General features: G+C 68.8%; 1 protein-coding gene across 1 annotated transcript; it reads left to right on the forward strand.

The window, feature by feature from the left end:
- The first annotated feature begins 6,431 nt into the window (after nucleotides 1-6,431).
- Nucleotides 6,432-10,730, forward strand: MMP9 (matrix metallopeptidase 9). The gene is made up of 13 exons (XM_084296951.1): nucleotides 6,432-6,605; nucleotides 6,830-7,068; nucleotides 7,388-7,536; nucleotides 7,776-7,904; nucleotides 7,995-8,168; nucleotides 8,245-8,418; nucleotides 8,530-8,703; nucleotides 8,829-8,984; nucleotides 9,100-9,322; nucleotides 9,450-9,589; nucleotides 9,687-9,837; nucleotides 9,930-10,033; nucleotides 10,335-10,730. The coding sequence occupies exons 1-13, from the start codon at nucleotides 6,462-6,464 to the stop codon at nucleotides 10,442-10,444; spliced, it is 2,067 nt and encodes a 688-aa protein (XP_084153077.1). The 5' UTR covers nucleotides 6,432-6,461; the 3' UTR covers nucleotides 10,445-10,730.
- The last annotated feature ends 129 nt before the right edge of the window (nucleotides 10,731-10,859 follow it).

Here is a 10,859-nt window from a genome sequence, read left to right on the forward strand (position 1 = left end):
TGCATCAGCACATTTTGCAAAACGTTGAGCAAAACAGCCCTTGCAGCAGGAAATGGGTTTTTCTTCACACCGGATTGCTTCACCGCTCGGCTCCTTCCCAGCAGCAGCACAGCACACCTGGGGCTGCCCCGGGACGGCTGTGCCTGGGGGGGGGGCGGCTCAGCCTCCCCCCAGCACGGTTCTGCCCCAGGCTCCACGTTCCCCAGGGCACCCCGGGCTTGCTGGGGCCAGCAGGGCCGTGGCTGAGCGAGCCGGGCAGGGGGAGCAGCCACTGATCCCGGGGCTGGGGGAGCTGACCAAAGGCCTGGCACGAGGCCGCCTCTGTCCTGTTGGGGTGCGCTCCATGGGGCAGCTCTGACCCTGCCAGGCCAGGAGCTGCCGCACAGGGCGCAGCGTGGCTCTGCTGGTGTCCTCCCCATTGCTGCTCTGCTCGTGGCCGTGGTGCCCTGCCGTGTGCTCTGTGCCCCGGGCCGGCCTGGCACTGCCCCTTGGGTTTGGTTTGTGTCCGAGCTGGGTCGGAGATGCTGCTCCTGCGGGGCTTCGGCACCAGCGGCGGCCGCTCTGGGTGTGCTGGGAGCTGCTGGGAGGCAAACGGCCAAACGCTGCAGCCCTGCCCGGCCCCTCCGCACGGGCCAGAGCTGCTGCTGCTGCTGTTGTTTTCTTTCCCTTCTGGAGCGATCCTGTGGCTTCCTTCCCAGAACCTGAGACCTCGGAGCCACGGTCCAAGGCCGCCGGATCCCACCCTCTCCTCTGCTGCTGATTCATCACTGCTGGTTAGTTAAAAAAGAGGCAATCAGCAAATTACTGAAATATAAGTAAAATAAACAAGGTGGGCAGGAGACGTGTGTGTGTTGCTGGGCCCCGGCGCTGCCTCGCTGCCCCCAGCTCCACTCAGCCCGTCTGCGGGGGGCTTTGCCGTGCCCCACAGCTCTCTGCCCGGACCTGGGCACCGGGCAGCCCGGTGCTGGGCCCCCCCAGCTGCTGCCCCGCTCCCAGCCGTGGCAGAGCCTGGTCCCGGGGCCGTGGCAGAGGTCGTGGAGCAGCTCGGGTCCGCTCGGTGCCTGTGGCCAGGGCCCTGCAGGGCTCCGCAGCCCCCGGCCCCTCTGCCCCTGTGCCGCGGTGGCTGTCCTCCGCCCGCCCCCTCCGCGCTCCCGTCTGCACCAGAGGTTGTGAAAGGCTCCAAGGGTCTCACGGGCAGCCCCCGGCAGCTCCCCAGCCGCAGGCCCGGCCGTTCCCTGCGCTCCTGGGTGTTGTCCATATGCCTGTGCCGACAGCCGAGCTGGTCGGAGGTAATTTGGCAGCAGCCCTTGGAACAGTTGTCAAATGTTTTACTGAAATCCGGGCATGTTGCATCTACCACTTTTCCTTCTGTCTCTTGTAGTTTACAATTAAATACAGCCAGCTCTGCCCATGTTTCACCTTCCATAAACCCCCGCTTCTCATCCCTGGAGCCGTTCTGTCGCTGCCAGCCGGCGTTCCTCGCGCCGCATCGTTCCTGTGGCGCGGGCTGAGGCAGGCAGGTCCCCGTCATTGTCACAATTGCTGCCCGGCCCTTTTTAGAAAGCAGCTGCTGTGCCCGTCTCACCGCCAGGAACAAAGCCTGCCACCCGCGCTGATGGGGGGGGTGCCGGGGGGGTGCTCCGGCTGGGTGCTGCGCCCCGGGGGCCCCAGGCTGCAGCCCCCTCGGCCCGTCCTGCCGCAGGAGGAGCTGCTGCGGGGGCTCGGGGCAGAGCGTGGCCGGTGCCCGCGGGTGCGCAGCTTCTGCCTGCCCAGGGGGCAGCTCCCAGCCCTGCGGGGGCTCGTTCTGCCCACGGCTCTCGGCTCTGGTACCACCGCATTCCCCCGCGGCAGTTTTGGTGTCCCGGGGGTGGCAGCGGGGCTGCTGGCTGTCCGTGGGCACCCCTCCCAGTGCCACCACGGGTGACGAGATCTCTGCACTGCCCCGCACAGCCTGCCCCCCCCTCACGCCAGCCCAAACCGACCCCGTGCTTTGTGCTTGGGACGGGCAGGGAGGTTTTGGTAAAGTAAAAAAAGCTCCTCAAAGCCAATGGCAAAAGCTGAAATGGAACGAGGTGCAGGAGATGGGAACTGCATTTACAGCAAAGCAATGGAGTGATGTCCCTGAAGCTGGCAGGAGCTGCACGGTGTTGGGAGCTCCTGAGCCCTCTGCTGTGGCCCCAGCCCTGCCCGGAGCTGCCGGACTTCCCTGCGGGTCTCTGGCCCAGATCCCCAGCGGATGGGACAGTTGGGGCCGTTCTTCCTCCGGCTCGAACACAAACCCCATGGCAAGGCCTCTGCTGGAGGCTGCCGGCTTTGTTCAGAGCCTCCCTGGATTCCCCACCGCGGGCTCCCCAGCAGGCAGGAGCACGGCTGCCTCCGCCCCCAGAGCTGGGGACCGTGGGGGATCCCCCACACCATGACCGTGCCCCACGGGGTGTGCAGGGCACGGGGCCGGCTGTGGCAGGGGAGCAGGCAGCGAGTGCAGCAGCACGCGAGGGTTTTGCTCCAGGACCCTCTGGGACACCGACAGAGGCAGAGGGGGGGTTCCCAGGGCAGGCGCGGTGGGCAGGGGGATGTCCCAGCTGGGAGGCTGCACCACGGGGCCACCTGCAGCCGGGGTGGCGGCTCGGGGAATCCGTCATGTGCGGCAGGATGGGTGCTGCCGAGCGGTGACGACATGGCCGCGCTGGTTTCAGTGCCCCCGGGGTGGCAGCGAGCCGCCGGCTGACACAGCCTGCGTCACCCGGCACCGCACAGCACCAGGAGCAGCACCGGGAGCAGCACCGGGAGCAGCACCGGGAGCAGCACCGGGAGCAGCCGCCCCACACCCCGGGGAGGGAGCTTGGGGGGGGCACGGCTCCTGCCCAGGCCAAAGGGCAAAGAATTCACCAGAGGCCGGTGCTGGGGTGGGAGCTCCCCGGGTGAGAGGAGGGATGGGTGGGAGGGGGCCCTGCTGTGTCCTGGGCAGGGGCACCCACGGAGCACCGGGGCTGTGCGGGCTACAGATGCACCGTGCCCGGGGAGCCGGGGGGGGAACACGGGGCAGCCCCAGCACGGTCTGCAAGGAAGGGTCCTGGGCCCAGCTGGAGGATGTGCTGCAGCCCACGCAGGGCCGGCGTCGGACAGCAGATACGGGAAGCGTGTGCAGGAATGTTGTTTCTGTCTGGAGATGCTGAATGAGGGGCAGCGGGGCTTCCAGCTGCTGACGCAGAGCTGCTCTGCTCCGCATGCCCTCGCTCTCGTGCCAAGCGCCGTGCCCGGCAGCTGCCCTGCACGCAGCGCTGCCGCTGGCCGGGACGGTGCGAGCCGCGGTGCTCCCCCCGGCCCGGCGCGGTCACAAGATGCTGACTCCTCTGCCTCCTCCTGTGCCAGTTCCCCTTGCTGTCGCGCCGCTCCGCCGTGCTCCTGCCCCGCTGCCCACGTGCCAGGAGCGAGTCTGACGCCGCCGACACGCAGGACCTGGCCCTTGCTGCCCCGTCCCCGTCACTGCCCCTCCCGGGCCGGTTTCTCATGGCAGGGGTCTCCGTGTGGCACCCGCCTGGGGTAGGGGGTGTCCATGAGTAAGGGCGTGCAGAGGGGCTGTGGCTGCCTCTTCCTTCCCCTTTTGATGGCGGCGGTGGTGACAGACAGCCTCGTGGCTCGGGCAGCCGGCTGGGGCAGGGGACAGCTGCTCGGGGTTTTCCGTGTCGCTCGTCCTTACGAGGGCTCTGGGTGTGGAGGGTGCCACTGCCACGACATGGGCCGGACACGTTTCCTGGGTGCTCCCGGGGTCCCTCGGCAGACAGATCCTTTCCCACCAGCATCCCCCCAGCCCCCTGCTGCGCTGACCGGGCTCACCACCACCTCCTCCTTCTCCTTGCCCATCAGCAGTGGTGGTGGCCCCAGCCTGCCCCGGTGTCCCTCCACGTGTGCCCATGCAGGCCCTGTGCCACCTGCCCCAGCTCCCTGAGCCGCCCCGCACAGGCTCAGGGCTGTCTGCAGGGCTGTGCATAGCCCTGTGGAGTTCCCCTGCCCAGCTCCCGAGCTCCTGGTGCTCCAAGACACAGGGGTTTTCCTTCCTCTTCTCCCCACAGAGCTCCAGAGAGTCACCAGAAAATCCCCAGGAAGGAGCTGGTATCGGGGCTGTGACTCAGTGGGAGCGGCCAGGGCAGGGGCAGAGCTGCGGCTGCCCACCCCGCAGCCCCCAGCCCAAGGATGCCCAGTGCTGCCCCGGGGCACCCCCCAGATCTCTGGGTCAGGCCGGGCTGCTCGGTGCCCGGAGCCTGGACCCGGGCCCCTCCTGCCATCGCCTGCTCCATGCCCCTGCTCTGCCCCGAGCCGGCGCTGCCCTGCTCCGACAGCCACGGCGTGGCTCAGCCTGCCGAGGGGCCGTGCCGGCGGTGCCATGGCACTGCGCCCGGGCTGGGAGAGCTGCGGCTCCTGCGTGCGGCAGAAACACGGGATGGGAATAACCTGGGAAAGGCCCGGGGATCTGCCACGGCCCCAGGGGACCAGGCTGGGATCCCTGCAGCTGCACCAGGGCGTCTGTGTTGGCGTGCCCCTGTCTGGTCTGTCCCGGGATGCCTCCCCCCGGCAGGGAGCTGGGTGCTGAGCCCGGCAGCCCAGGAGAGGGGAGGGCGCGGAGCAGGATGAGGGGCGAGGGGCAGCGGGACGGACCCCGCAGGGGGGCACCTGGCTGCAGGGCCCCCGGCTGCCTGTGCTGGGGGGGGGGGCTGCAGCAGGGGCACCGTGGCTGAGCGTGTGTCATGCCGGGATGCGGCAGGGGGCTGCCCTGTGGAGCAACTTCCTCGCCCTGTCACTGGGCGTTGCTGTTGCAGGGCTGCAGGATGGAGTGAGGCAACCTGGCGGTTTCTCAGCACCACTTCCGCAGGATGGGGACAGCCGTTCCCCCCGTGCCTGGTGCTCGGCTGTGCCCGGGGAGCCCCCAATGCTTCCAAGGTTCCAGCAGTGCTGAGCACCCGCAGCTCGGCTGCACGCAGCTGGGTTGTAAATGGGCTGCGGGACCCCTGGGCTGGGCAGCAGGTGCACGGGGCCCCCTCCATCCATCCCATGGGTGATGCTCCTTGGGGCGAGCCCCTCTTGGGCCCTGGGGCTGCTCTGCTGCAGGAGGGCAGCCGCCACTCTGCTCTCTCCATGCCCAGCCTTGCTGAGCTCCAGCATCACTCGCTGCCCTCTGGCCAGGCCAGGAGTGCTTTGTCCAGCTCAGCCAGGTTTGGTACCATGCAGAGGGGAGTGGGCAGCTGTTTGGCTGCATCCCGGGGGTGCTCAGGAGCAGGGATTGCAGGGCACAAGCAGGGATGGGGCTGTCCTCCCACAGCCAGCCCAGCAGGGCAGCCCGGGGCTGTGAGATCCGGGGGGATCCCGTCTGTGCCCTGGGCAGTGTCACCGGGCTGCACCGAGCCGCCCGTCTCCCCAGCTGACGCTGCGCCTTTGTCTCCGCTCTGCCATCTGTTTTCCTCTCACTCCTTGTCCCTGTTTGCTTTCCCCTTCCCCAGTCCCGTTCCCACAAGCGTCGGCACTTTGGGAGAAGCAGGAAAACACTGTCCGGCGGCGAGGTTTGTGCTGCCTCGCAGGCGCCGGCTGGGAACCTGAGTCAGCGGCGCCCTGCGGAGCAGTGCCCGGGGGACGCGGCGGGTCCATGCGGGCACCAGGCGCAGCACGGAGCTGGCCGGGCACGAGCCCTGTGCCGGGCTGTCCCCTGTGTCCCCTCCCGTGGGGCTGTGCCGGGTGCCTGCTGGTGAGGGGGGTCTGAAGCACCTGTGGGGTGAAGAACCACGAGGAGCCATCCCAGGGCCGTGCTGCCCTGCTGGGGAGACACAGCCATGGTGGGGTGTGTGGGGACAGGGGCTGCGGTCCCCAGGCACCCTGTGGCTCCTGGTGGGGATCAGGCTCATGGGCAGGTGGGCTGCAGGCACTGGGGCTCTGGGCAGGGTTTTCCTGCTGGCTCTGACCCCATGGGTCTGGCTCTGGCACCATCAGCACTTGGCTGGCTGAGCTCAGCACTGGCCGGTGCAGCAACGTGTCTGTGGGGTCCCCAGCACCCAGCCAGCACCCAGTCTGCAAACTCCTGCTGTCCCAGCTCTGACCACAGCCTTGGGGACCCAGGGCACCGCCCTTTGCAGCCGGACACCCCTCTGCAGGCCATCCTGCGGGCAGCTGGACCAAGCCATACCCCGGCTCAGCCACCCAGCTGCCCGGCCTCGCGCCCATCCTTGCGCCCTGCGTGGTTGCCGGAACCAGCGTGTTTAGTAAACAAGGTGATGAAACGGTTAAAGCAGCAAACGGAGGAGCCTGAGTGTGCGTTTCGTCACCGTGGGAAGGGAGAATGAGTCCTTGGGGCTGAGGGTCTGAGGGTGACTCACTGCCCTCGCCGCAGCATAAATAGGAGCAGGAGCCCGGCGGCTCCCAGCACACGGCAGCAGCACCCGGCACAGCCTCAGCCCTCCTGCCACTGCCGCACCATGGGGCTCGTCCTCCTGGCCCCGCTCGCCCTGGCGCTGCTGGCCCTCTCCTGCCGCGCAGCCCCGCTGCAGCCCAAGCCGCAGGCTGTCGTCACCTTCCCGGGGGAGCTGCTCAGCTCCCTGTCGGACGTGGAGCTGGCGGAGGTGAGGGCAGGGCAGCCCCCGCGGCCCCCTCCCACCGCCCCAGTGCCGGGGATGCTGCTGGGGCCGCAGCACGGAGCCGTGAGCTGAGCTCGGAGGCCGTCCCCTCCCTGGGCCCCGGGGGATGCAGGGGCTCAGGTCTGGGCACCCCAGGAGGGTGCGCAATGCTGGGAGCTGCCCCGGAGCCCCCCCGCCTCGCTGAGCCCCTTGGCCCCTTTTTTCCCCAGAGCTACCTGCTGCGGTTTGGCTACACCACGGAGCAGGAGGTGAGGAGGAGCAGCAAGCAGGTATCCCTGGCCAAAGCGCTGCGCAAGATGCAGAAGCAGCTGGGGCTGAAGGAGACGGGGGAGCTGGACAGCAGCACCCTGGAGGCCATGCGAGCCCCTCGCTGTGGGGTCCCCGACGTGGGGGGCTTCCTCACCTTTGAGGGGGACCTCAAATGGGATCACATGGACCTCACGTACCGGTGAGTCTCTGCTCCGGGAGATGGGAGCCGCATGGCCACGGGGCAACGGACACGCAGGGGATGGAGACAGGCGCAAGGGCCCTTCCCATGCTGCCAGCCAGCTGGGGCTTGGCACGGCACAGCCGGCAGCATCTGCTCCCCGATGCCCAGGAGAGCATCTGAGCCCGGCCCCAGGGCTGCGGCCAGCTGCCCTGCCTGGCTGCGCAGTGCTGCTCTCCCCCGCGGGGCCGGGGCACGTCCCTGCCGTGTGCCCGGGGCAGGGCCCCTCCTGCCACACCGCCCGGCACCCCGCGGTGCTGAGCCGCAGCCTTCCCCGCAGGGTGATGAACTACTCCCCCGACCTGGACCGTGCTGTGATAGACGACGCCTTCAAGCGAGCTTTCAAGGTGTGGAGTGACGTGACCCCCCTCACCTTCACCCAGATCTACAGCGGCGAGGCAGACATCATGATCATGTTCGGCAGCCAAGGTGACGTCCCGCGGCTGCTGAGGGCGGCGGGGAGCAGGCACAGCCTGGGGAAGGGCCAGAGGGAGCCGTGCCCTGCGCATCGGCCGCGTCCTTCCTCGGTGCCTGTGGGGCTCCCCCAGCCCTGCCCCTGCCACCAGGCACCTGCAGGACTCTGCAGAGCTCCGTGTGTGCGGGGGGCAGCAGGGGGGCCGCCAGCAGGCATGCTGGGGGGCTGGTTCTGATGGCACTCGTCCCTGCAGAGCACGGCGATGGGTACCCCTTCGACGGCAAGGACGGGCTCCTGGCCCACGCCTTTCCGCCAGGCAGCGGGATCCAGGGCGATGCCCACTTTGATGATGACGAGTTCTGGACGCTGGGAACTGGCTTAGGTAAGGGCAGGGTCTGCTGGGTCTGAAGGGGCTCGGAGGTGCCCAACGTGCCCCAGCCCCGTCCCGCTGAGCGCCTCCTCTCCCGGGCAGTGGTGAAGACTCGCTATGGGAACGCCAACGGGGCCAGCTGCCACTTCCCCTTCGTGTTCGAGGGCCGCTCTTATTCCCGGTGCATCACGGAGGGGCGCACGGACGGGATGCCCTGGTGTGCCACCACCGCCAGCTACGATGCCGACAAGACCTACGGCTTCTGCCCCAGCGAACGTGAGTAGTGGTGGCCGGCAGCCCCTGCACAGCCCCGCGGGGCCCGGGGCCAGGCTCACCCCTGCTCACCCCTCAGTGCTCTACACCAACGGTGGCAACAGCGACGGGGCCCCCTGCGTCTTCCCCTTCATCTTCGACGGCACCTCCTACGACACCTGCACCACGGACGGGCGCTCCGATGGCTACCGCTGGTGCGCGACCACCGCCAACTTCGACCAGGACAAGAAATACGGCTTCTGCCCCAACCGAGGTGTGTGCGGGGTGGGGGTGCAGGGGGCCTGTAGGGCTGGCCGGGCCCCAGCTGTGTTGTGGGGCGGGCACCTGAGGGGCCGGGGTCAGCCCCTCTGACTCTGTGTTGCAGACACAGCGGTGATCGGCGGCAACTCCCAAGGGGACCCCTGCGTCTTCCCCTTCACCTTCCTGGGGCAGTCCTACAGCTCCTGCACCAGCCAGGGCCGGCAGGACGGGAAGCTCTGGTGTGCCACCACCAGCAACTACGACACTGACAAGAAGTGGGGCTTCTGCCCGGACAGAGGTACCGGCCCGCCTGCCCGTGCCCTCCTGCGCACTGCTCGGCCCCACACCGTGCCTGCTGGTGGCCAAGGGGGCTGCGGGACCACAGGTGTCCCAATGGGCACTGAGCCCGGTGCTTCCCCTCAGGTTACAGCATCTTCCTGGTGGCTGCCCACGAGTTTGGGCACTCACTGGGCATGGACCACTCCAGCGTGCGCGAGGCGCTGATGTACCCCATGTACAGCTACGTGCAGGACTTCCAGCTGCACCCCGACGATGTCCAGGGCATCCAGTACCTCTACGGTGAGCGGCCCTGCGCAGCCAGCACACTGCGGGCAGCCCTGGGGACGTGCTGCTGGGGATGGGGTCCTGCAGCAGATGGGTCCCCGCACCCTCACACCGTCCCCTGCTCCTCCAGGTCGTGGCTCTGGCCCCGAGCCCACCCCCCCACAGCCTCTGCCCACCGAGGAGCCCCAGCCCCTGCCCACCGAGGCTGGCAGTGCCTCCACCACGGAGGAGGAGGAGACGCAGGAGCCCACAGCCGAGCCCAGCCCTGTGGACCCCAGCCGGGATGCCTGCATGGAGAAGAACTTCGACGCCATCACAGAGATCAACGGGGAGCTGCATTTCTTCAAGAACGGGTGAGCAGCAGAGCCCGGCTCCCCCCAGGGCAAATGCCAGGGTGATGGGGGCATTTCTGCCAGGGGCTGGGGGCATAGAGGGCTTTGCCTCGTCGGGGTTATCAGGGCAGCCGGCTTTCCCCACCAGGAAATACTGGACCCGCTCGTCCTTCTGGAAATCGGGCATCCAGGGGGCCTTCTCCACCGCAGACACCTGGCCTGGCCTCCCGGCTGTCATTGACGCCGCCTTCCAGGATGTGCTCACCAAGAGGGTTTTCTTCTTTTCTGGTGAGCGCTGCCCCTGCCTCGGCCCTGCTGCCGCGAGCCTCACGAGGTGCTGCCCGGGAGCACCGGGGCTGACTGACGCCCCTGCTCCCTGCCACAGGTCGGCAGTTCTGGGTGTTTTCTGGCAAGAGCATGCTGGGCCCCCGCGGGATCGAGAAGCTGGGCATCGGGAAGGAAGCCAGCCGCATCTCGGGGGCCCTGCAGCGGGGACGTGGCAAAGTGCTGCTGTTCAGCGGGGAGAACTACTGGCGGTGAGTGGCTCCCACCGGTGCCACCAGTTCCCTGCGGCAGCTGGCGTGGGCGGCTCACCGCAGCCCTCGTTGTGGCGTTGCTCTCCCCGCAGGCTGGATGTGAAGATCCAGAGGGTGGATAAGGGTTACCCCCGTGCCATTGACGATGTCTTCACCGGCGTCCCCCTTGATGCGCGCAATGTGTTCCTGTACCAAGGTGAGCAGAGACCTGTTGGGATGGGGGGGCCGCGCTGCCACCCCCTGTGCTGCCCAGAGCCTCCCACAGGCTGGGCTCCCCCTCCTCCTCGCCTGGGTGCCGGGCAGGAGCTGCATCGCCCCGGGTGCTGGCCCCAGGGCACCTCGTGGCTGTGGGGAGAGCCTGGGGTCCCTGCAGCGAGGTCCCTTGGCCAGGGGCCGGGTCCCGGTGTGCCCTGTGCCACTCGGGAGGCAGTTAGGATGTGTCCTCGCCCTGGCTGCCTCCCCACTAACCCACCGCCTCTGCCTTCCTCCTTGCCCAGACAAGTACCACTTCTGCCAGGGCAGCTTCTACTGGAGGATGACTCCGCGCTACCAGGTGGACCGCGTGGGCTATGTCAAGTACGACCTCCTGCAGTGCCCCCAGCACTAGGGGCCAGAGCGGCCGCTCCGGGCGCCGTGCTCCCTGCCCAACGCCCCCAGTCCCCGGGCCCCGGCTCGCCCAGCCCGGACCCCTGCGGCCCGGGAGTGCCGGGGGGCGGCCGTGGGGCTGCCCCGGCCGTGCCATAGGGCTCGCAGCCTCCTCGACGGGACGGGGGAAGCGCTCCCGGGCCCCGCGGGGACCCAGCTGGGGAGCGGGACCCGCCGCAGCCGTGCCCGGCGCCCCCGGACCCGCAGTGACTTTGTCTTCGCCTGAGCCAGCAAGGCCGGGCCGGCCGCGCCGGGGGGACACGGGGGGCTCCGCGGGGCTCGGCGGGGTCCGTGGGGCTCTGTCCCGCTGCCGGCTCTGCCGGCCGCCACCCGCGCGTTTTTAATAAAGATCGTCCTTCGGACACGGCCTCCCAGCC

Source organism: Netta rufina (genome assembly GCF_964035555.1).
Source record: "Netta rufina genome assembly, chromosome: 16".
Lineage (NCBI taxonomy): Eukaryota > Metazoa > Chordata > Aves > Anseriformes > Anatidae > Netta > Netta rufina.

Bases quoted from the DNA above. Each gene is read 5' to 3' on its own strand.
- MMP9 (XM_084296951.1), top strand. From the start codon at position 6,462: ATGGGGCTCGTCCTCCTGGCCCCGCTCGCCCTGGCGCTGCTGGCCCTC. The intron at 9,590-9,686 runs GTGAGCGCTGCC...TCCCTGCCACAG, and splicing joins GAGGGTTTTCTTCTTTTCTG to GTCGGCAGTTCTGGGTGTTT. The intron at 9,838-9,929 runs GTGAGTGGCTCC...CTCTCCCCGCAG, and splicing joins AGCGGGGAGAACTACTGGCG to GCTGGATGTGAAGATCCAGA.